The sequence below is a fragment of the Mytilus trossulus genome, chromosome 2 (genome assembly GCF_036588685.1).
Source record: "Mytilus trossulus isolate FHL-02 chromosome 2, PNRI_Mtr1.1.1.hap1, whole genome shotgun sequence".
In the NCBI taxonomy this organism is placed as follows: Eukaryota; Metazoa; Mollusca; class Bivalvia; order Mytilida; family Mytilidae; genus Mytilus; species Mytilus trossulus.
Window position 1 is genome coordinate 38,106,308 of NC_086374.1, and position 26,256 is coordinate 38,132,563.

The 26,256-nt window shown below is 31.8% G+C and overlaps 1 protein-coding gene across 2 annotated transcripts; it reads right to left on the reverse strand.

Moving 5' to 3' along the window:
- Nucleotides 1–2,545: 2,545 nt before the first annotated feature.
- On the reverse strand, nt 2,546–21,029 carry LOC134707156 (cytochrome P450 3A24-like). Of its 2 annotated transcripts, XM_063566698.1 has the most exons (14): nt 20,797–21,028; nt 19,024–19,120; nt 17,742–17,794; nt 17,143–17,239; nt 15,037–15,156; nt 12,867–12,955; nt 10,700–10,848; nt 9,722–9,846; nt 7,584–7,692; nt 6,059–6,216; nt 4,849–4,937; nt 4,070–4,207; nt 3,378–3,540; nt 2,546–2,961 (listed from the first exon to the last, which is right to left on the reverse strand). In XM_063566698.1, exons 1-14 carry the CDS (start codon nt 20,868–20,870, stop codon nt 2,887–2,889), a joined length of 1,536 nt encoding a protein of 511 aa, XP_063422768.1. In that variant the 5' UTR covers nt 20,871–21,028; the 3' UTR covers nt 2,546–2,886. The 2 variants fall into 2 exon arrangements, with proteins under 2 accessions (XP_063422768.1, XP_063422769.1); XM_063566699.1 differs by lacking the exons at nt 15,037–15,156; nt 17,143–17,239; nt 17,742–17,794 and having other exon boundaries at nt 20,797–21,029.
- Between the last annotated feature and the right edge of the window lie 5,227 nt (nt 21,030–26,256).

A 26,256-nucleotide genomic window follows, 5' to 3' on the forward strand; every position in this document is an offset into this window, starting at 1 on the left:
CCAATGAGACAACTCTCCATCCAAATAACAAGTTACAAAAGTAAACTATTATAGGTCAAAGTATGGGTTTGGATTTCGACTAAATAGGCCATAACAAAAAAAAAACCAACCTTTTACTTAGCACCAATATTTGAAGTTAATATGAGCCTAACTTTATGACATCTTAATGTATAATTTCATAATGATGACACAATTAAAAATGTAACGTAAAGGAGAAGCGAAAGATTAAAAAGGGATTTCAAACTCGAAATATGAAAAAGACTGACACGTCATGGCTAAAAAAGAAACAGATAAAAAGAAGTACACACAACATAACATAGAAAACCACAAACTGTGCAACACAAACCCCAACTAAGACGAGAGGTGATCTCAAGTGGTCCGGTAGGGAAGGCAGATCCTACTCCACATGTGCCACCCACCTTATTGGTGACGTTAGTACATACCCAGTAATAGGTCTAATTCTGTAGGTCACATTTGGGAAAGGGAGATGAGATTGTTATTGCAACATATCCCTTATCATCTTTGAAACGGATATTCCATAACGGTCAACCAGCTCTTGATGAGAATGACTATAAACTAGTTCGATTATAGAACATCAAAGATGATTTGATGCATGCAGTATTTTGAAATTGTTATAAGATAAACCTGGTATATAATGGTAGGGGTTTTAGACGAACCTTTTCTCGAAGGACTGCAATATTAACTACATACACCTGAAAGAAACAAAACTGTGTACATATCTGCAAAAGAATAGCAAAAGACATCTATGGAAAAATAAAACTGTGAAACACTGAAAAAAATTGACAACGAATTGGGAAAAAATGAAAACGACCAAAAGACAAACACTAGTTAACAAAACATAAAATAGTATAAACTTACGACTTATCATTGTTTTCTTTTACTGAAGGTGGAATTCCCGTGGTTTGTTGTCATCTGTATCTGTATAATGCTGGAAATTAACTTAAAATGTATCCAGCATGTATGTATGGCACGCCTGAACCACTTTTATTAATTAATCTTAGATTATCTCAGATAAATTAGGTTCAGGCGTGCCATATGTATGCGTGCGCCATTGTTGTAACTAGTCGCGCGATATAACTGCCTAAAAAACCTTTCCGCAGTTTTACAGTTCACGACAGTATTTGGTAGTAAGTTTCAATCAATGATAGTTTGTGGAAAAAAAGAGTGTTTATAAATATCAGTATTTGCTGATAAAAGTTTTATTTGTTTGACGTTTGAAGTTCTGGATGGTCTAGTATTACATTCTGTGTGATGTTTAGTTGGGATGGCTACCGGTTCGTTCACTATTTTGTTTTGTAGTACCAGACGTTGTTCTCGTTTTCTTACCACTAGAGGTTTCTATCCAAGGTCCTTAATCATGGAGGTGACACTACTAATACCTCGGTAGTCTTTACAAACAAACATAACTGCTCGTCGTTGTATGCTCTCTATGCGGTTAATGTCTTTTTATAGATATTGGTCCGATACAGTGCATGAGCAATATTGTTAAATTGATGCTTTGACTGTATATAGTTCATAAGATTTCGTTAACATCTTTTTCGTTTTTTTAGTTCAAAGTGGATACGAAGTTTTAACATCGATATGGGAATGTTGCCTTTTTATTTGTGTAGTTTTTCTAGCGGTAATACTAGTTTTACATCATGTATATTTCATCGACACACATATGCCATGTCACATAACGGTAAATAAGTTTGTAAAAGACTTTCCAAGAAAGAGCTATATTAACAAAATATATCTTACAAAGCTGCCCGATTGCAAAAAAAAATGATTATGGCATGATTACAACATTAAGTATCGTATTAGTACTTTTTTATTTTATGAAAGCACCTTATAAGAGCTATCTTCTCATAATTAATGCTAAAAAATCATCATTCAAATTGGGGTTGTCCATGTTTTATCTACACAAAATCTTGTCATTTTGCACAATCTTTTAGCTCGGAAAAAGATTTCCATGACCCTTTTCTTAAATTATATTTAAAAGAAAGCATAATATAATCTTTCGTATCGCAGATCATATCTTTCTCAACGATCCGACACCGACCCAATCTACCTTTGAATTCAAATTTTCGTGTTTTTCCGTTGTCAAACGGGACAGCGATGCATGTTTTTAAACAATGTTACATGTTTCGTAAGATGTGTTTTTAGTTCCTTTGTAGTTATTCGCCATTATAACTTTTATTCTATTCCGTCCCTACGAACATTTTTTAATCTCCTTGTTATTTTATATTGCATGGAACTATTCATACATTATACAAAACGATTTATGATTTGAATTCTTTCAAAACCTAATTACAGTAATGGTAACACCATAAAGATCCCGAAATCTAATTAAATCATCTCAAGTTGTGTTTATGTCAACCTTTTAGTTGTAGTTTGAAACTAACATCAACTATTTTTCTTAATCTTTTTTACCTTTTTGATATTTAAAAATTTTCAAAAGGGTTCTGTTTATGTTTTCCGTCGTCATTCGTTGCATTACTTCTAAATACATAAGTATTACAATTTGTAAGTTTTTTTTATTAATATAAAAAAATTCATTTGTCACAAGCGAAATAAAATTGTAAACGTTTCCAGTATAATTGAAACATGAGACATATTTGTCTTGAACACACTGTAAACATTTACAAATATCAGTCTATCTCCCATCCCAAAACACTGCACCATTTCCAAATATCAGTCTATCTCCCATCCAAAAACACTGCACCATTTCCAAATATCAGTCTATCTATTCTCCAACACACTGTTATCATTACGAAAAATATCAATCTATTTTTTCTCAACACACTGTGACTGTTTACAAACAAGAATCCGTCTATCTCTTCTCAAACACAGTGTGACTATTTACAGATACTAGTACATATCTATCTATTTCTTTGTCAGTCTCAGTTTAATGCCATTCTGTGCTTTAATAAATCCCCCTTTATCAAATGTAATTGGAACCTGTAAACAAATAACATAAAAAGTAACTGTCTAATATGCTAGGCGAAATTGAGTTGAGCTTGAAATGTTATAGAATGCCATTTTTATCACTTTTGTACGTTTACGGTTTGATGCGATTTATACATTTATTGCTTTTCTAAAGTCTATTGATGCATAGCATTATAATTGAAGTTCAATAATAACTGAAAACAATACATCTGGAGCAAATTTCTTCCAACATAAAGATTTTGTAATAAATGTTAACATTACAGAATAAAAAAACATAAAAAAGAGAAAACAGTCTCAGGTTTTGTTTTCTAGCAAAATGAATTAAATACAGAATTTACAAGTTATATCTTGAAGCCACACAGAGTATGCAATAAGTGACTTCATTATTTTACAATACATATATAACTAAGAACAACAAAAATATGTACCTCAGTTTCATCGCATCTTACAACGGTAAAGTTTTGAACTATGGTAACAGCAGCCATTTTGAGTTCTGTAAGTGCTAGTCTCATACCAACACAGTTACGAGGACCAACACCAAATGGTAACCAAGCATATGGGTGACGTTTCTCCTTGTTTTCGGACGTGAACCTATTAAGTATAAATGTGATTTTGATAATATTTATATTAAGAATACATACACAACAAACAATTTGCATCTAACGGATATTTGGAAATGTATGAAATAATGCTGCAAAAATTCAAGCTGCAGGTATTATTTAATCAATTACTTACATAATTGTTTACAGAATGAAATTGAAGTAATACTAAATGTTTATTCACCAGAAGAGCTTTCCTATAAATTATTTCATCACGACGGCATAACTGGAAATATTTGGAAGACAAGTTTGCGTAAGAACCGAAAAGTGAAGAGCTCTATTACCAAAATGTTTTTTTTTTTATTAACTATCTATTAACCTGGGCATGAGAGAATAGGAACCTAGTTTCTTCTTTATCTTATTTCTTAATATATAAACGGACATTTAAAGATAGTTGTATAAGAAAGTTTGCCATTACACAATATCAGTTTATGAAACTCCACTATTTTAGGAAGACAAGGCTTTGCTTTATTTTTCAACTGTAATACATATACCTTTAAACATTCAATAACAATGTTTACCTCTCTGGATCAAAAACCTCTGGTTCAGGCCAAAACTCTGGATCTCTATGAATGACACCTATTGCAAATTGTATATCAGTTCCCTTCGGTATTTTATATCCACCAATTTCTACATCGTCTTCTGCTGTTCGATTAAATCTTTAAATAAAAATATAGAAACAATATCTATCTAAAGTTCATTTAAAGTCTGTAGGCTATTCCTTATTTTTTTCTTTTTTATAAGAGTTTTGAAACCGAAGCAGTATTTACAGTCATACTAATACTGATTGTGATTGTCTACAAGACAAATAATCCAATTTTGTCATATGTTTCTGATTTATGTAAAAGCCATTCATTTCTATTATCTGTTAATATAGTATTTAACATACCGATTGTAGAAATAAATCATATTGAAAATAACGCTAAATTTGTATGCGCCACTCTGTTATTTAATAAATAAAATACAACTATAAAGTTCTACATTTATGTTATAAGATGTTTGAATTATATTCTTCAATCTATAATCATATATAAATTCTAACTTTTACTTTCATTCTTCATTCTTTTTAAATTCAAAATTCAAAACATGTCATGGAAGCATTCATACACAGACCTGAACACAATTGTTGATGCTATTTGATCTTGATGTTAGTTTGATGTCTCATTGAAGTGTACCAACATCAGCTTTTATTTATAGAAATATAATTAGTTTACAATACTGTTGTACTACCTTAACGTAAGACAAACTCTATATCAGTTGAATTGGCATTAACTCTATGAGCTATGAAGGTTATATATACCTTGCAGCCGGACCATATAGTCGAAGGACCTCGCAAACAAACATATCTAAATACTGAAGCTTTGAGACTTTGTCATATGTTGGTTTCTCCTGTAATTCATACAGTACATATGTTAGTGTACATATATATGTATATCATGACATTGATAATAGGATAAAGTAAAATTTGCCATAATGTCATACTTTCGATTCCTTCTACCTTGCTCTGTAAAACATATATTTTGCTTTTTATATTTGGCGAAACGATCTGTACCAATTTACCGAAAAGATAAAAACACTATTTGCCACTTGATATATAAAGTTGATATGTTCTTAAATATATGTGAACAGTCTAGCTCTCACCAAGAATTTGTCCATAGTACACGGATGCCCCAATCGCACTATCATTGTATGTGTTCAGTGGACCGTGAAATTGGGGTCATGCACATTTTATTACATTTACAGAAATATTTTACATGTTATAATTTGTACAATGAAAAAAAAACCAAGTCATAACATGAACAAAAGTAACAGGTAAATGTTATAAAAAATACAACACGTTTAATAATTTCATGCGCTTTTCTGGATTTACTTTCACCAGGAACGCACAAAGCCACACATTTGAAATCCGAAGAAAGATATATTATAATATGAACAAAGTCATGCTTTAAAATTGTTTGAATTTGCACGAAATTTTAATATCACAATATGTTTCTATCAATATAACATGTCAATAACCATAATAAATTCTATTAACTATTTTTATTTTTCATTCATGTCAGTGCTTGTTGTCCTTTTTGATAAGTTACGGTAATGACACACTTGTAGTCAACACACATTATTCAGTATTCTCATCTGATGAATTGTTATTAGCTTCAACTCAGAAACCAATAGTAAAATACTTCCATACTAGTAAAGACTTCAGATGCAAGTAGATAGCTAGAATAGATTTCACAATTTATATCAGTTCCCTTCAGTACAGTAGGGAAAACATGCCTCTGCAAACAATGCTCTGTGTGTTTTCAAAGGAGAGGATAAAAAAGTATCAAAATGACAATCGATTTATTCAATGATCTCATTAATTATCAAAATATATTAATGCATAAGATCAACATCAGTTATGCTCCAGACCAAAAAATATTCTGCGAAGATCATATTCAATAACTTAACTGATAATAATCTCATTCGCAACCACACCACATTTTGTACCTGTATATTTTATAACACTCTACCTTTCCAATGTTATCATCAACTTCATGTCGAACCTTGTCAGCATAATCTGGATATAAAGCTAAGCAATATAGGACAAAGGATAACGCATTCGCAGTGGTTTCATATCCAGCCAAAAAGAATGTAAGACTATTTGCTAATATTTCGTTGGTTGTAAGGGCTGCAATATAAATTAAGTTATATACAAATGTGAAAATTAAGCTTTAAAATTTATTTGTAAAGCTAAATTAATCGTGAGTCACTCTTTGGAATATTTTTTATATTTCGAAGTCGATCTTTCAAATCCAATGCGCTTTACTTCTTTTTGAAGGGGGACACAAAGCAAAACTGTTAAAATTGGGAGTAAGAAATATTGTTTAAGTATAGGCGAGAGGAAATGGTAGCGGTATGCTTATAGTTCAAAGAAAGAAAATATTTTCATCAAAATGATAAAAACTTCCGAAAATAATTAGTCTACCTTTCTACGAAATATAATCACTATTTGTTTCATGTTTTCATTTTGAACTTTCCCGCGCCATCCCTATAATAGCTTCAATTTTTACGATTGCAAACATTTATTGGCATAATGGGATGATAATGTGTTCTACTGATGTTTTCCATTTGATTACTGCTTTTCCGTTTTGAATTCTCCTCGGAGATCAGTATTTTAGTGATTTGTAGAATCCTGAAAGCAGATATTCAGTCAACAGTAACCTACAGTTAAGTTATTAAAGAGTCCTGCTCTTCAGGTATTAAAACTACAGTAACCTATCATTCAGATAGTCAGTAAACAGTTATTGTAACATACTATTCAGGTATTACTTAATCATGATAAACGCACAAAGCTATCACCTTCTATCATGTAACGTAATGAGTATCTAAGCATTCTAATAATTTAAAAAGTTTAAAATATCCATGAATAACATTTTTCTTACCGTTCAAATGTATTTTGCACATTACAAAATTTTTTTAAAGGAAAAATGGGAAAATGAAACATGAATTTCAAAACTATTTTTTTGGAAACTAGTCCCAAGCTAGACATCTGATGGTTAAGGAATGTGTCTTTTTCACATGACAGTCTCATTCTAATGAACAACATTTTTTGTTGTTGTTGAAAAATTGACTCTACTAAAAACTCATAATTGATCTGTGGTAATAATCGGTGTGTTACGTATGAAAGCATTTGGTTGAGGCAAACACAAGTTAGAGATCAAAAACCAAGTATTTTACACCAGGAAGTACGGGCAGACATACAGACGGACAAAAGTAAAGTTAAATGACCCCTACGCTTTGGCGAGAGCATAAAAAGTTTGACCCGTCACATGCTTAGGTCTAAAGTCATGATAGTCGTCGTATTGCATAACTTCGATTCAATCAGACGGATTATACTTTGTAAAGTAACATAGACAACGTCTGCAGTTGAAATTGTCTTTATTAAAGTTTTTGGTAAGAACAATTTTTGTATCGTTAATAAGAACCCCATATCTCCTTTTATGGAATGTTTTACCTTTTGGTATTTGAACATATGGTATGAACGAATGTACTCACGTCTTTTCGGGAAATTCTTTATCGTTGAAGATGACAATTCTATATTTTCCTCACTTTTTTCTTTGTCGGTATGTGCGTTTAACATTAGTCCCAATAAGTCATGTCTTTTCTGAAATAAAAGTTCATTTCTTTTTCTAAACCACTTATGTATTTGCTTACTATGCATGAATAATTATCCTTTCAAGTACCTTAGGCACGTGCCTTCCCTAGTTTTCTCCTATAATTATATTAAATTCAAAATGTACTGACTCCATAATATGTGTTTTAATGAGAATTGTCGTACTTTCCATTATCTTTGTGATCATGCCCTCGTTTTGTTGTCATATCTATTACCTACCCATAATAAGACACAGTCGTCAAATCTCTTTATATACCCCACTTCAAATGTACACTATTCTGTCATCATTTCTGAAATGACTGTCGCAAAGAGAGAGGTTGTTCCTTTTCTGGGTAAAATATTTGTTAAAAACTAATCTTCTGAAACAGATGTATATTTTCAAGAAACTTTGAATCGTTCAATGTATTCAACAACAAATATTCACCCCTTCACCCCCCTCCCAAGAAAAATTAATAGTCGCTGCCTTGTCAAAGGAGTAGGTACGGTAAGGGCCGATTTTGACATCAAATTTCAGGTTCATCTGAGGAAATGTTTTGGACACTTTTTTACAACACTTAAGTGTCTATATCAGTTGATTCAATTAGTTTATGTGCAAGATTTTAACTGATTTAGTCATTAAAAACGCTCTGAATCAAGCTTAAATATGAAAAATCGATCAAATATGCAAAAAAGTCACTTTTCCAATGGTATTTGTCAAAAATGAAAGTGGCCGTATCCGTCTTCATCCTCAACCTTTATATATGTTATGTTTTGTCATCAAATACAACTTACAATATTAAGAATGAACCTAAATGCGGCCACTTTCATTTAAGGCGGAAACCGTCTCAAATTTAACTAAAATGCTAACATTGTGAAGATTTCAGTAATTTAGCATGACTTCATGATGCTAGTAACCGATATATGGGACTTGTAATGTAAAAAAAAACAGCCCATATTTATGTAGCAGTAACATTTTTCTTTCCAATAAGAACTTAAAAGTTTACATTTTAACAACTTTGTAAAACTACTATCATTTGAGGCCAAAAAGGGGTCTTACTGGACCTACTCCTTTGATTGACAAAACTCAGTGTGTGTTTTATTGTTTATAATTAAATCAAAACAATTGTGTTATACAAAAGCAAAGCTCCGCCGATTTCTTCTTAGATTCTAGTTCGGTTTCATGTTTAGTTGTCAAAGTATGTTACAACATCAAATTTTAGAAAATATACCAAGGGTTTCCATCAATACACCTTTTAAGCAAATTGTGATATAAAAACTTTAAAAGAAATGCAAAATATATTGCAAAAGAAATAATTGTTGGTTGTGACTGCACTCACACTTCAATTTATAACATTCAAGGTAAACATACCGTGTGATCTTAAATTCTAAACCACCGTGCTTTCCTGCTCTTTTATTATTCAGAAACAGTGGCAAAACCTACTGTGCCTCCTGATTGCTTTCTTCAATAATAGCAATTACAAACCTATGGCGCTTTCCATTCTTTCTTTCTTCAATATCAGTAATTTGAAACCTAATGTGCTTTCTGACGTTCTTTCTTGAAAAGCAGTCATTGAAAACATACCATGTTTCCGACTTTCTTTCCTCAATAACAGTCATTGAAAACATACCATGATTACAACTTTATTTCCTCAATAACAGTCATTGAAAACATACCATGATTATAACTTTCTTTCTTCAATAACAGTCATTGAAAACATACCATGATTACAACTTTATTTCCTCAATAACAGTCATTGAAAACATACCATGATTATAACTTTCTTTCCTCAATAACAGTCATTGAAAACATACCATGATTATAACTTTCTTTCTTCAATAACAGTCATTGAAAACATACCATGTTTACAACTTTCTTTCCTCAATAACAGTCATTGAAAACATACCTTGTTTACAACTTTCTTTCCTCAATAACAGTCATTGAAAACATACCATGATTACAACTTTCTTTCTTCAATAACAGTTATTCAAAACCTACTGTGCTCTGCAACTTTCTTTCTTTATTAATAGTAATTAGACCTACCGTGCTTTCTGACTTTCTTTCTTCAAAAGCAGTGTTCACAGCAGAGTGAAAAAAAGTCGCCATTTCTTTGCTTAAAGTTGATAATTTAAAGTAGGAAAGTATATTTCTCAGGAAAGGGAAAAAAACTGAAAATTAATCAAAGATTAAATTTGATGAATTGCAAGAAAGAGAACTAAGAGGTAAGCTATCGTTAAAGGTACTTGAGCAAGTAAATATGAAAAAAGATACATTAATGTAATAAGTAATATTTGTAAAATTGTTTTATCCTATTAAACTATGTATAATTATAAATAGTCACAAATGTGAGTAATATGGAAACAGGTTCAAAGGCAAAACGAGTTTGAATAAATTCACGTGCATACATAGACAATTGATGGTGAACAATTATGCCCATTCAGAAAAATAGCGTTTTACTTCTTTCCCCATATTGGAGTTTTGTAATTTCCTTTTATTGACAACAGTTTGTAAAACCCTAGCATGTTTTGTGCATGTCATTGACATTGAAATTTTTTGAGGACATAACAGACGGAGTTACACAGAAATGTTTGTTCGTCTTAGTGCATGGTGACAATGTTGATACATTCAAAATAGTCAAAAATTAAAAGTCCGAGAATAAGGCCCTACATAAAAAAGATTATAAACTGAAATCTAAAATTCTCTTTTTTTCAGTTTCTCAAATTTTGCAACTATTAGTTTTTCGGTTGCACAATTTTTGTTTTGTTTTTGAGAATTCAAAACTAAATATAAAAAAAATCTTTGTTTTCACAGAAATTGATGCCATTGTCAGTGGTAAAACAAAACATCATTTGAAACTATTTCTTGTGTTCTGCAATTTCAGCATGGACAATAATTTAACATATTTTTATTTTCTGAAAAAATTGATTGAGGTTGAAGATTAAATTACCTGAAAAAATGGATTGAGGTTGAAGATTAAATTACCTGAAAAAATTGATTGAGGTTGAAGATTAAATTACTCACGAACAAACAATAACATAGGATTTTTCAGTCCAGAGGAAAAAGCTTTCTTGGCATTCTTAATAAACGAGTTATCTGGATCGTTTTGGGCATCTACGTCCATACCAAAAGCTGTACTGGCTATTACATCCATTGAAAACGAACCACAGTACCTGTAGAAGAAGGCAGTTTTTATTTCTGATGTTAAAGCTGATGACATAAGAAAAAGCAGCCATATCTATAACATACCTTTATCTGGTGTGTAATACTGAAATAAGCATATTGGTCACAGATCGATAAAAGAATAATATAAACAGACGGCCTTATAATAACTTTTGTTCACTTTCAGTTTGGCAGGTTTCTTTCAGATTAACTAATCAGATATCGGTAAAAAAGAATGACTATTTAATAAAAGACAGCAAGGGGTAACTATGATATAGAAATATGATCACCTAGACTTCAATCTAGTGGTTATATCCGTGAGAAGAGACATACAACAGGAGTAACGTTAAAATTCGGTTCCCTGTGCGGGGATTTCGGACCACTGAACAATTATAAAAAATCTTTAAAAATTCTTGGAATTGATACACTACACACAATTTTTTTCTGAGAGTGTGTTGATGTAAATTCCCGCTCTTTACAAATTTACATAGAAACAGTTTTAAAAAAACACTAGTTGAAGATAGACAGAAAGCACAATATCCAAAAATAAGACAAACAATAGTCCACAAATCAAATATAAACTTAGACAGTATCCCAACTAATACATGAGACGAATAACATTCCAAAAACACGTATATCTCACGACATGCCAGTAGTATCCCAACCACGAAGTGTTACTTTAGTTAAAGCCATTGATGATTCGCTAAGTTAAGCATAGAAAGGGTCATTACTATGTTAACGATGGGTTTTCGATATCACAAACTAGTCAAAACATTTACTAACTTTTATCATCGGTATGAGGACATCATTCGTAAAAATAGCTCAACATGCAGACTTCTTATACGTTCAGGTATTTCACATCCAATTTTTTATAGAAATATTCTTTATAATTCACAAAGGTGTCAGTATTCACTTCAGAAACTAACAAAACCTTTTAATAGACTAATTAAGAATGGATGTAGTTACGATATTGTTGTCAGGTCATTAAAGATTACTAGTATTGCATATTTTGGCGTTAATATTGATTCACTTATAGGGTCTTTGCATCGGAACTAAACACATTTATTCAAAAAACAGTTGTTGGCATGACACGGGTTATGTTCTTCTCATATATGTTAGGATGGTATGATACTAAACCCTTAACGGGAAGCATTGTGCCTGATGTTCATATGATGAAATCATAATCTTTCAGTCAGTTTACTAGTAATTGAAGTCTGGAGCTGGCATGTCAGTTAACTGCTAGTAGTCTGTTGTTATGTATTATTGTCATTTTGTTTATTTTCTTTGGTTACATCTTCTGACATCAGACTCGGACTTCATTTGAACTGAATTTTAATGTGAGTATTGTTATGCGTTTACTTTTCTACATTGGCTTTAGGTATAGGGGGTGGGTTGAGATCTCACAAAATGTTTAACCCCGCCGCATTTTTGCGCCTGTCCCAAGTCAGGAGCCTCTGGCCTTTGTTAGTCTTGTATTATTTTAATTCTAGTTTCTTGTGTACAATGTGGAAATTAGTATGGCGTTCATTATCACTGAACTAGTATACATTTGTTTAGGGGCCAGCTGAAGGACGACTCCGGGTGCGTGAATTTCTTGTTACATTGAAGACCTGATGGTGACCTTCTGCTGTTGTTTTTTCTATGGTCGGGTTGTTGTCTTTTTGATTACCCATTTCCATTCTCAATTTTAACATTAATGTGCACGTTCTATTACCTTATCTGACTTTTCACACATGAATATTTCGTATCAAAAATCATTACATACATGTACAAATGCAATTTTAGATATTTTATAAAAATAAGTACAATAAGGGTGAAAAAATACAGTTTTCAAGAAACTTACTAACCAAAACGCCGTTTGTTTTTAAATCAAAAGTAAGATAGTTGGACTAGGAAAATAATGTCATCTCTTATAGAAGAAAACGGACAGGAGTAAAACTGTTAGCCCTTGCTACCTGGATGGACATTAAATTAAAGACAGAACATAATCTTAAGGGTTTCCATTAAATCGTAATAGATTTTTTCTTACTTGCACACATCGACTACTTCTCCATTTTCGGTATCCTTCTTCAGTTTTTCAACCATGTCATTCACACATTTTTGAAGCAATGGCATCATCTGCGAAATATATCATTCATAAATTTAAATTTTGTAAAATGAAGTTGCAGTGAGTGGTACTATTACGCAGGATGGAAGAGGAAACTTGACATCACCGAAAATCAGCTCAATAAAGGCAACAGTAGTATACCACTGTTCAAACTCATAAATCCATGGACAAAAAAAATCGGGGTAACAAACTAAAACCGAGAGAAACACATTAAATATTAGAGGAACACTGAAATGAAAGACACACAGAAACGGAGCCAGCAATAGACAAAATCCCACGAGAATAACAAATATAACATCAAAACCAAACACATGAATTTGGGATAGAAGAGAAAACCAACGACGCAACGTTAAAATGTAACACACACAGACACGAACTATAATATGACAATGGCCATATTTCTGACTTGGTACAGAACAGTAAAAAAAAATGTTACAATATTTTGTTAAAAAAACAAAAAAACTACACCAATTTTTATTTTTTGAAAACAAGGAATCTGTATAATTCCCTCTTGAGATAAATTCATAAATTGTCTATTTTTGTAAATAAAAACAGTCAAATACAAAGAATTATTGAAATAAAAACATGTGTACAGCAAAAGTAGTCCAGATTCTATGTTATAAGCCTTTTTTTAGTAAAAAGTATGATCAAAAGCCCTTGCATAATTACAACCATTTGTTTAATGCAACTCTGAGTTTGGGTTCTACAGTAAACAAAAGTTATGAGACACAAATTAGACAAATGTTTACTACCACACATTGATCAAAGTTCAGGTCAGTCTGACTGACCTGCACATAGTAAATGTAAATGACCCCAACCTTCACTCCAAGTCCATGATGTCATTCCATACCATTAGTGGAATAAAATGACAGGTGAATATAAAACAGTTGTCACATTCTTGGGCTTTACACTGCTTGAAAGATTTATATGTTTACTTAAAAATGAGCCATAAATGAAAATTTTCATAGGCCCATAAATAATTCAAAATATAATTAAAGTAAATCCAATTACTCAATTAGCCTAGACTAATTTTTTTTGCATCAATAACATTTTATAATAAACAAGAAATAATTGTAACGAGATGCTGTTACGAAGTCTCATAAACAAAGCTAATATTTAAAACAATTGTTCTTTAGCCAAAAGCATAGGGAATAATTAACTACGCGCGGATTTCTATTGAGCACTTTTTCATAGGTGCAACTTCAGATATTATGGGTCGTTCAGCGATCCTTTAAGGTTATTCTGGGCATATTTTTTGTATTCCAGAATTAAAAGTATGAAAAAATGTCCAATTGGTTATAAATAATATATTAGCCTGACACATTATAACAATGGCACTTTTTTCAGCATTAGTTTGGAAGAACACACATTTAATGGGCTAGCATAAGGCAACTTAACTGACTAAATAATTATCAAAGGTACCAGGATTGCAATTTAGTACGTTAGACGCGCGTTTCGTCTACATAAGACTCACCAGTGACGCTCATATCACAATATTTATAAAGCCAAACAAGTACAAAGTTGAAGAGCATCGAGGATCCAAAATTCCAAAAAGTTGTGCCAAATACAGCTAAGGTAATCTATGCTTGGGATAAGAAAATCCTTAGTTTTTCGAAAAAATCTAAATTACCACATTATTGATATTCATGTCAACACCGAAATGTTGACTACTTGGCTGGTAATACCCTCGGGGACGAGAATATGTCTTCTTCAAAACTTTGATTGCAATTGTAAAGTCATCACGTTAATACTTTTCAAATCTTCATGTTTCGGGCCACTGGATTGTTCAAAGCATCATGTAACTTTGCTTAATACGTCTCCTTCTCCAAATGATGCAGTTAATGATGTAAGTGGATGTGGATAAAAAAAAGTAGATTTACGCTAGAATTTGTCCTTTCCATTTTCTCAATTGTGTAAACACCAAACAATATACTTAAGTTACTAATTCATATATCTGACGTACGACAAAGCAGTATCGTTTTTGCTTTATATTTTAAATTTGTGTTTTGAGAGAAAAGACAAAGGAAAGAATGAGATCTTAATTGCATAAAAAATCACAATTTACTTTAGATTATAGGCTAAGTTTCCTTACCTGTCTCATTTTTCCGGAGGAAAAGGTAGGAGAAATGGATGATCTTAAAAACTTCCAGTGTTCGTCACGTGCAAGTGAAATAGCATCCTTCATATAGGGATCAGTGTTATCACCTTTAGCCTTTTCAATATATTACAATATACATTCAGACTTGCATAGAAATGAAATTCATCACAATGTAAATAACCCTCAATATGATTATGTTTATACTTGCATTATTAGTGTATCATATCAATGTGTCAATTGTTAACTGGTCAATGGTTTTCATATCAGTTCAAATTAGATTAAAAAGGCATACGATGTTATGGTGTTTTTTTTAAATGAAAAAATGATAAATTATTTTGTTATCTCGTGGTCATTTTAGTTTATTCTATGGCATGATTTATGCTCATTGTTGAGGTGTGTATGATGACCTTTAGTTGTTTTTATCCGTGTCCTTGATTTCTTCGTGAATATCTGCCTCATTTAATATCCGACCACATATTCTTTTTTGTATGTGAACTTTCGAGCAAAAGGTTTTTAGAGGTAAAGTCATAAAACAATTTTTCTTACGTAGTTAAACACAAAAAAGAAGCAATGGCCTTACCAGTATGAATATTCATTGTATTGGACAAAGAAGAACTTGCTGATTATCACGAAAAAGATACACATGAAAAAGAGAAATTACTTTTGAAGAAGAGCTTCCACAAAACTGCAAACTGTTAATCATTTGTGAGTTTAGAAAATAGGTAAAGGAAACACAATATAGCTATCCAACGAAGACGCAAACCACATAAAAGTATTTTCCCATCTCTCTTCTCATTACTGCAGTATAAGATTGACATAGTCCAATGAGTTAAGAGTAAGAATGTTTTAAACAATTTCAAAAGAAACGTCCCGAGATCTGACTCTCAAACCAAATCTTTGAGTAGACATTGACAAAAAACAATAATTTAGAATAAACAGAACACGAAAACTGTTGATGGAATTATACAAACCTCCCGAATATTGGCAGAACAAAGACAGCAGTAAATGTAATTGTTTAAACACACAAATAAATTTCAAGATATGATCGTGTTTTATAGAATATAAACCTATGCGCATATCGAATAACATTATAAAAAAAACGACGATAAAGGAAAGCAAGAAGTATCAAGATGTTTGACCTCACAGCAAATCCGGTAAAAGAGCAGACCTAGAAGAAAACAACTTTGAATATCTCTGAATGTTGAGATTAAAACACATGCATGCTTAGTACTAACAAAAAGTGATATGATGACTGGTTTTCAACATTTTCAAAACTGATTTGTGTACGCTCGACAGTGTAGTACTATTTATCTTTGATTAATTTCTATGTTCAAATGCAGTTTTTTCTGACATCAGAATTGAAATCTCTTGGAAAGTATTTAGTAATGACATGCATACAACTATTTCAGAATTGAAGAAACTTTAAAGCAAACCCTTATATATGAAGTTGAACTTGATGTCTGGTGCTAAGGATTAAGTTTTTATTGTGAAGCCCCAGTATTCAAATCCTTGCTTCAGCATACCGTGGACTCTTTTTTTTCTTCACTTAATTAAAATGTAAGCCTACATGTGCTATTGATGACGAATGTTATACTTAAATGTTGATGCCTTACCAGTATAACCACTGTGCACATTGTTTGCGGAAAGATTGATTTATTGAAAATAAGCAAAACGTAAGAAAAATGATAATTTTAGTCAATTAAATTTGCCAATGGAGTCAAGTGCACCTGTCCCATGCAGGATTCGAACTCACAAGCTCAGGTTTGACAGGCTAGTGACACAATAATTTGACTACTTAGAACATTCGACCATCAAGGCCCCATTTGCAGAAAGAGCTACTGGACTTGATAACATGTAGAACAGCAATAACATAATTAATCCTTTGATAAACTGTTATTGTTTGTCATGATAAATGTTTATAATGATCCTTTCTGCTTGTTGTGAATTTCAAATGATGCCGAAACTTTATTGCACTGTTATTAATTATAATATATGGGCTTGTGTAACAATTATTAAAGTTTAATCTTTAGTATTATTAAAAAGTAATCTATTAGTTTTAATATTTTTAAAATAATATTCACAATTACACCTGATACTTACTATCCTATTTGGAAATTTTGAGAAATCTTTGATGCAAATTTGTTTTATGATATCAACATCACAGATAGTCAATGAAGCCAAATTTCCAGCATAGTTCCTACAATATAAGGATTGAGAGTATGACTTTTAAATATGAAATGAAAATAATTGAGTTTTCGGAAGACGATTTATCCAAGTCATGACAAATACTGACTTTCCTTCAATTTGCGCGAAATCATATAAAATATATATTTGCTACTACATTGTGTGGAAAAAAACACCGCTCTTTAAGACTTTACAATTTTTGAGACGTACCTCGACTTTATATGATCGAGCAAAATTGGTAATTTTGGGGAAATATTTAACAACAAACGCGTGTTAATGCTTTTTAAATATCTTCAAAGTCAGGAATCTGGTCCCCTTTCATGTTTGGTATTCACATGATAGTGCTTCAGACTTCACAAACTTATTCACACTTGAATATTGATTAATATATAAAATGTAACGTGGCAAACTTAATAGCAATCTAATCTTTGTTTCTATTTTTATCCTACTAAAGGAATTGATTTACTTAGTCAGCATATATCTTTATTTATTGCAATATTTACTGTTAAACATACCCGAATATCTTTCCGTGTTTCTGCAAATTGTCAAGGTCTGATTGAAGCACACCCTATAACGAACACAATCCGTTTTAATTATATTGAGCTGAACTCTTAACAAATAGCTCCGGTGGTCTTAATTTTCATTTTTCATTTGACAAGTTCGAATACATCTGTAACAATTCTGTTTGTAATCATTTCTTGTTACTTTTTATTTGTCCCGTTCATATACACACGTAACAAGTTTGTTCGTACACCTATCATGCTAGTTTTCATTTGTCCTGTTCGCATAGAAATGAAACAACTTAAAAGTCTTTGGCAATGCTACAATTAGAATTAAAAAATGAACAATGCTGCAATAGCAATAAAAAAAACCAAAAAAAAACCAAAAGTAAAATTAACTGAACAAAATTACAAATATCGCATTAACAAACTAAACGTCAAAGATGGGTGGATTGTAGGCTATTTAACTTTTAGTGGCAATTAAATACATATTCAAGACGTTAACATATGATAATGTGATATAAATAATAAACCCGGGTCTGTAACAAGATGATACACTGAAACGCATATTTTAACAATGTGTTAGTTATCAATGTAACATTTCACAGGAAGATATGTTGCCTAACCCATGCACATTATTCCGACCCTGATCTGAGCTGGTCTTGTCTTTAATCCTAAATGCTTCAATCTGCTCACACCAATTTTCATGTATTTAGTTTGATCAGGATTGGGTTCGAACCGAGGACACCAGCAGTAGACGGGAACATTCTACCCGAGACCACTGAAGCGGTTTTACATTGAAAAAGGACAGACACAATCATGTCCAAAGAGAAAGAGACATTTTATAAAAATATTACAAAGTTTTTGTTCTTTACATTACAAGACTTTGATGCTAGATTTTTAATACCTTCGGTTAAATTGATTCACAATATGTATGGACCCGGACCATTTTAGCTATAGACGAATTCCCTAAACATGCATCTGTTTATAGTTCGAACTCTGTATGCTAAATATCAGATATCGTTGGTTACTTTTGTCTGTTTGGGTGCTGTTTTTTTACCTTTATTCAGCATCTTTGAGTGTAATCTATATTTACCTGATTGGTATGTCAATTTAAAAAGCTCGAAATTAAACCAACAAAACATAATGGTAAACACATTTAAACCATAACAGTTTAAGACAAGGTCTTCAGAAGTACATATAAAAGATGCACAAAATATGAATATGCGTGACATCAAAGCAATCCTGTTAGAATTTATTATAAGCATAATATATTTATTGAAAAATTTAGTCTGACCTTTTTTACAAATTCCATAATATTTCCTAAGAATAAAGTTGGCCTAGGCCCAGGAATACCAAGCCTCCAGAAAGTTGTTTGGCAGTATAAGGAGTACCTACAATAAAATTTGATATATTAAGCAAAATATCTTTAAAAAAACAGTTATCTCAATATCAATATCAACATCTGTTTTTTTTCCAAACAATGATAAATGATCTGTTTATTTCCATTAATTTATTCATCAAATATTACCATAAGCCGAATTTTTAACATTATGGATTTAGAAGATGAGAAAATATTTTATTTGGCACTGGTTGTTCTAATAAAGAGTTATCAAAGGTACCACGATTATAATTTAATACGCCAGACGCGCGTCACGTCTACATAAGACTCATAAGTGACGCTCAATTGAAAATAGTTCTCAAGCCAAACAAGTATAAAGTTGAAGAGCATTGAGGACCTAAAATTTCAAAATGTTGTGCAAAATACGGCTAAGATAACCTATTACTGGGATAAGAAAATCCTTAGTTTTGTAATAGGAAATTTATGAAATTACCATATAATAAATATTAATGTCAACATCGAAGTGCTGACTACTGGGCTGGTGATATCATCGGGGACAGACGTCAACCAGCAGTTGCATCATCCAAGTGGTGTCAAGACTTATCAAAGGTACCATGATTATAAATTAATACACCAGACGTGCATTTCGTCTACATAAGACTCATTAGTGACAGTCAGATCAAAATAGTCCTAAAGCCAAATAAATACAAAGTTGAAGAGCTCAAATATGTTTTTAAGAAAGGCTTATTATACAATGAATCTGGAACAAAATGATCCTTTCTGGTTTAATCAGTATAAAATACATACCATTTTCCATTTATTTAAAAAAATAAATTATAACCTTTCACTTGATTCCAGAGATTTGCACTATACGATCGACATAACTTTTTCTTTGAAACCCCAAGACAGGCTATGGTCTTAGACCACGCAGCGCCGATGTCAAGTAGCATGATAAAGGTTTTTTTTCTAATTTTCTTTTCATTTCGTCGTTTTTACTCAAGCTTGGATACGGCATCTTTTGTATTTCAATCAGATTGTTCTTTTCTTATGGTGTAACTCACCAAATCATAGTTCGTCATATATCCGGTTACAAGAAAGGGTCGACAAAAAATTCCTCGAACTTGTAAGTTGTTAAAAGTTAACTATGCATTTTATTGCAAAACATAAACATATATGATTATATCTGTTTAAAAAACACCATCGTTTTTAATTATGTATTTCTATAGAATAATCTACAAAATGAGGTTACATGGTTAAAGTAGCTTGTAGACATGAAAAAAATAGGGGTAAACATTTGCACTGATGGTTATTATCTTATATGCAATGAAAATGAACACCTTAATTGGTGTTGAAAACATAAGTAGGGGCGGATAAAACCCCCTTCCTCCCTGTATCCACCACTGCAAAACTATACAGAGGCATTTGTGTGCAAAAGTGCATTATCATATGAAATCAGTTATGATTACGAATTACGAAACTTGCAGTTTCCAGATTATGCAGATACAATACAAATTATGGCGAAATGCAAAATCAAAATCTGCCGAAGACAATTAGAAACGAAGACAAAATGCTACAGTACACGACAGTCAACAGCAATAAGGAACACTTGTCATATCGAAAACAGGTACCTGTAATACTAGTTAGACGTCAATTGCACTTGCTTGTAGTTCAAAGCCGTAGTCATACACGCTTTAATTTGAAAGTAGATTTTTTGTACTTGCTACTTACAAACACATTGTCATGAAGAATAATAAGATCGTGAGCAGCCATCCTGGAATTGTTGCGATCCCTAAGAAATCCATGTTTCTGAAGTTCGCCGATAAACAAGGTAAATCAGGTGGATAAATATTCAATCAGTTAAATAACAATTTTCTATAAATAGGAATGATCTAAATATGTATGGATGGCAACTTAAGACAAAATTTACACGCGTAAGGAATGCGTTAGTTCACTCTTAATAACTTTCTTTTACATATACAGTAAGGTTTAGGTGGCACGGTAGTATTTGCTTTCCAGAATTTAGGTTGCTCTTTTGTGTACCCTACTTAGGTAAATGTATCTAAACAGTGTGATTGGACAAAAAATACAGTATCAACTGAACATACTTTCCCAAACTGAGTGATGAATCAGGTGTAGAAAAATATGAAATAATTTTATATACAGATGAAAATGAATTTTTGAGAATTTTTTAAAATTTTGCATTCACTGCACCATAAAAGACCTAAAAGTACTAGTGGCCTTAGGATTTTAAAAATAGCAAAAAAAGTAAACGGTCATGGTACATATCCAAATTCATTTCTGAATGGTAAAATGAAAGTACTTCAGTTAACTGTGAATGTAGAATTTTTTGCAGTGTTAGAAAGTGGTGAAAATTCTAAATAGGCTATCATTATCCCTTATGGCCAGGAAATACTACCGTGCCACCTTAAGGGGGATATATATTTTTACACTAAATCAATAAAGGAACTTTTTTTACCTATGCAATTTGTAAGTTTATCAATACAAAGTTGATTAAGGGCAACTATGATAAAAACAAGCCTTAAATTCCACCCCTGAGAGTAAAAATTGCTGATTCAGCAAATTTTGCCTGATCTGTAGGTAATAATGTAAAAATTTACCTAGAAAGTAGAAATTCATTATTTTTATGTAACTTGCACTACATTTTTAATTATAAATGCTCGCTTTGACTTTTCGCAGTGTCTGACACATGTGCAACCACTGGAATTTGAGACGCGACATTCTTCGGTTGCATGTACATCCTATTATTTTCACCGAAATAAATAAATTGCATAATTTCTTATTTTTTTCAACACAAGTACAGCTATACTAGTTTTCTTGAGGTTTAATTTGTAGTTCTGATGTAACATGACACCAGTTGGAGCTTTAGGGGAACTAGTAAGAGGTTAAGGGGTCCTTACTTATTCATTAAGCTCTCATACTGGTCTGAAATAGAGATATAAATAGGGGTTTCTTTACATTGAATATACCTTATTTTTGACAAAGAATGTATTTATGATGTTATATCAGCAAGATTAAATGGTTTATTCATTTTCCATGCAAATACCATTAGTTGTTAAGATTTTCTGACAGTGAAAAGCACAATAAAGGCAAATTGATTATGTAAGGGGACATAATTTAACTTAATGCATACATGAGAAATAGACAAACAGTCAACTTAGAGATGTGTTCTAGTACATGTATTGTCAAACAGATTTTGGAATAATAGTTAACTGCAATCTAAAGACTCTTGTTTTATTATTCTCATAATCTGAAAATGTTGGAAGTAATATAAGGCATGCTGTAAAATGTGGAATGGACTTTAATACCAGTTTTCATGATTTGGTGCTAAAACTGTTTCTTTCAGTCAGATTAACCATAAACAGAGTTGGCAATCCACTAATTCCTCCTGAATCATCATGTTTAACTTCTGTGTTGATTTGAAACATCATATATTTGGGTTTTGTTCACTCCTTAAGTAAATATGGTAAGATGAAAAAAAAGTGAAAATCTGCCAGATGGGGTAGGGATGTAATGTTTCATTTTTTTTTGGTAAGAAATGAGTGCAGACTAGTATTCTTTATTGTAATATGTTCCAAAATAAGAAGTCTATGCATCATAGGTGTCATGACTGGTTTCAAGTTTGTTATGTCTTGGTTAAGGTGGCACGGTAGTATTTGCTTTCCAGAATTTAGGTTGCTCTTTTGTGTACCCTACTTAGGTAAATGTATCTAAACAGTGTGATTGGATAAAAAATACAGTATCAACTGAACATACTTTCCCAAACTGAGTGATGAATCAGGTGTAGAAAAATATGAAATAATTTTATATACAGATGAAAATGAATTTTTGAGAATTTTTTAAAATTTTGCATTCACTGCACCATAAAAGACCTAAAAGTACTAGTGGCCTTAGGATTTTAAAAATAGCAAAAAAAGTAAACGGTCATGGTACATATCCAAATTCATTTCTGAATGGTAAAATGAAAGTACTTCAGTTAACTGTGAATGTAGAATTTTTTGCAGTGTTAGAAAGTGGTGAAAATTCTAAATAGGCTATCATTATCCCTTATGGCCAGGAAATACTACCGTGCCACCTTAAGCCACACCAAATATTCATAGAATGTGTTTACAATTAATAAATACGTGTGCTTGTGTATGCAATTTATAATTTCGACACTATAAAAACGCGGGTGAATAGATCTCTTTATGTAGTGATCCAAATGATAGATCTAAGAATACGAATAAATACAAAAATCGTTCTATGTATTCGTTTTTATTCTGTGGTTAGTTAAAACCTCGGTGTTATCATGTATATCAATGTAGTCAGTTTTATAAATTTATTATTTGCAAAAAAACGAATTATTCTTAATACTAAGGAAGCTCTTATATTAGGCAGAACACATAAGCCGTATTAGGCACAACGTATCTTTAATTATGTACTTTCAAACTTTTTTTTTTATCTGAGCGTCACTGATAAGTCTTGTGTATAGACGAAACGTGCGTCTGGTTTATTAAATTATAAACCCGGTGCCTTTTGATAGGTATTATTTGTGGGTATCTCTGTCCTATATGTTTTCCCGTTTATTGGTATTGCAGCCCAGTCATGTAATGTTGTCATTTTAATGTTATATTTAACATTGCAAAAAAAGCGGAGTTTGGCTAGCCACAAAACCAAGTTCAACCCACAATGTTTTTTAAAATGTTTTTCCTGTACATAGCCAGGAAAATGGCCATTGATATTTTATACATCGTTTCTGTGTGTGGTTCTGTTGTATCGTAGTTCGCCTCTTATATTTGATGTGTCGCTCAGTTATAATTTGTAATATAAAAAAAAAGATGTGGTATGATTGCCCATGAGACAACTACCCATTAAAGACCAAAATGACAGACATTAACAACTATAGGTCACCGTACGGCCTTCAACAATGAGCAAAGCCCATACCGCATAGTCAGCATTAAAAGGCCCCAATAAGACAATGTAAACCGGATTTGTTTTGATTTTTTCAATCGATTTATGAATTTTGAACAGTGTTATACTATTTATTACCTTTATTTTACCAATCATATCTGAAATAGCAAATTGCTATAATGTATAATGTAGGGATATTCAAATGTTAATTACTAGTACATGAGAACAGATAAATTTGAAAGGAATTACTAACATCACTACCTGATTTACGGCAGTACGTTCAAGTATTTGTAAGAAATAACTTTTAGCATTATGAAAACTTTAACACTTAAATTTTGGTGCATCCGTAACGCATTTCTGTACCAGAAACGCACACACCAAAGTATAATCCCATCGTTATACATACTCTAAGAGCTATATGACTGAGATGAACATAATACAATTACATTAGGTTGATCGTATAGCACCTTGTGCATCAATACTAGATATTAAACAGGTTATCAAATTATAAAAGCCCGATGATAGCGTAAAATTACTATTTTGAGACATTGTTGTGATTTTGAATAATCGTCCCCAAAAACCCGTTGGAGAAGGACATATTTGACCAAAACCAAAATTATGTTGAAAGTAAGGTTATGTATTGCTTTTTGGCCACACATCTTATCAATTTGGATGGACTAGTGATATCCTTCGATGCAAAATTTGTCAAAAAGATTAAGAACTTGCACTTTTTATAAGATGCCGTCAACAGCAATACACAGACATCACTGAATAAACTATGAACTTATGGAAATACGTTAAGTTGTGTATCAATATTTTACGCATATAATAATGACCCTTCAATCAACCCATTTCAGGATTTGACAATTCTCAGAATTTGACCTTGTGAGTGAAACACAGGCCTTGCGTTTTGTTCATACACATGTAGCCAAACAATGTTTAGAGGGGGGAAAAGATAAAGCTGAAAAATGCAATAAAAAATTATATCCAATACAAATGATCACATTTTGTCGATAAAGAAATCATATTGTTCAAAAATGTTCTCCATAATTTCCTACCGGTAATGTTAAATCCCACTGGATTAAGAATTAAATCCCGCTGAACTATTAAAGGCCTTAGCAACTCGCCCCACTAATGAACGTTATTGTTCTTTAAACATAATTCCTGTCAGGTGAATTAAGGAATGAGAAATGCATTTCTGCATAATAATTAGCTGTTCAAGTTTTCTCAACCAAAGAATCATAGCTAGATCCATATTCCCCTCCCCCCCAAAAAAAATAAAAAAATAAATAGAAATAAAATATTATTTATATAAATAATTTTATAATGACATACAATATAAGACTCATAATAGTCATTGTGGTGTGATACTATTGTGACTTTATAGAGAAATCATAACTTAATGTGACGCTCTGGCTCCCTAGAATACTAGATTTTTACATATGTGGAATGGTCAAGATTTTTTTTCATGTTTGTATAAGACATTTGATTTTTTTTTTAATAAAGTAGTGCCTATAAACAGTATTACATGACATACAATCCTATTTGCATTTTGATTAATCGTAACTTAGATCAATTAGTAAATACAATTTCACAAATGAAATTATAAATTACCTAACTATGTAGTTTTAACACACTATTTACTATGTTAATTTCAAAATGTTAAAAATATTTATAATGTAATAAAAACATACAAAATATTTTGCAAGAGAAACCCGACTGCAGTAGATACAACACTTGAGACAACCAGTATCATCTTACAGTCTGTAAAGGAGAACCAAAAGACATCAAGACAACCAGTATCATCTTACAGTCTGTAAAGGAGAACCAAAAGACATCAAGACAACCAGTATCATCTTACAGTCTGTAAAGGAGAACCAAAAGACATCAAGACAACCAGTATCATCTTACAGTCTGTAAAGGAGAACCAAAAAGACATCAAGACAACCAGTATCATCTTACAGTCTGTAAAGGAGAACCAAAAAGACATCAAAGACAACCAGTATCATCTTACAGTCTGTAAAGGAGAACCAAAAAGACATCAAAGACAACCAGTATCATCATATGATATTTAAAGGAGAAACAAGGGACATCAAAGTAATATTCAAGCCGAAAACAAACTAACAGTGCCATGTTAAATGACGACAAATAAGAAACAGCAGTACAAAAAACACAACATCAATAACCTTTCCGACTTCACATTGTTACAGTTTTACTCAAGGTTAGATTAGAGTGGCCAGTAATGTATACACGCCCTGTATATTACAATTTTACTCAAGG

Bases quoted from the DNA above. Each gene is read 5' to 3' on its own strand.
- LOC134707156 (XM_063566698.1), bottom strand. From the start codon at position 20,870: ATGGATTTCTTAGGGATCGCAACAATTCCAGGATGGCTGCTCACGATC. The intron at 10,849-12,866 runs GTAAGAAAAAAT...CTTCTTCTACAG, and splicing joins GAAGTAGTCGATGTGTGCAA to GTACTGTGGTTCGTTTTCAA. The intron at 2,962-3,377 runs GTACATATTTTT...ATTTGTTTACAG, and splicing joins TAAGATGCGATGAAACTGAG to GTTCCAATTACATTTGATAA.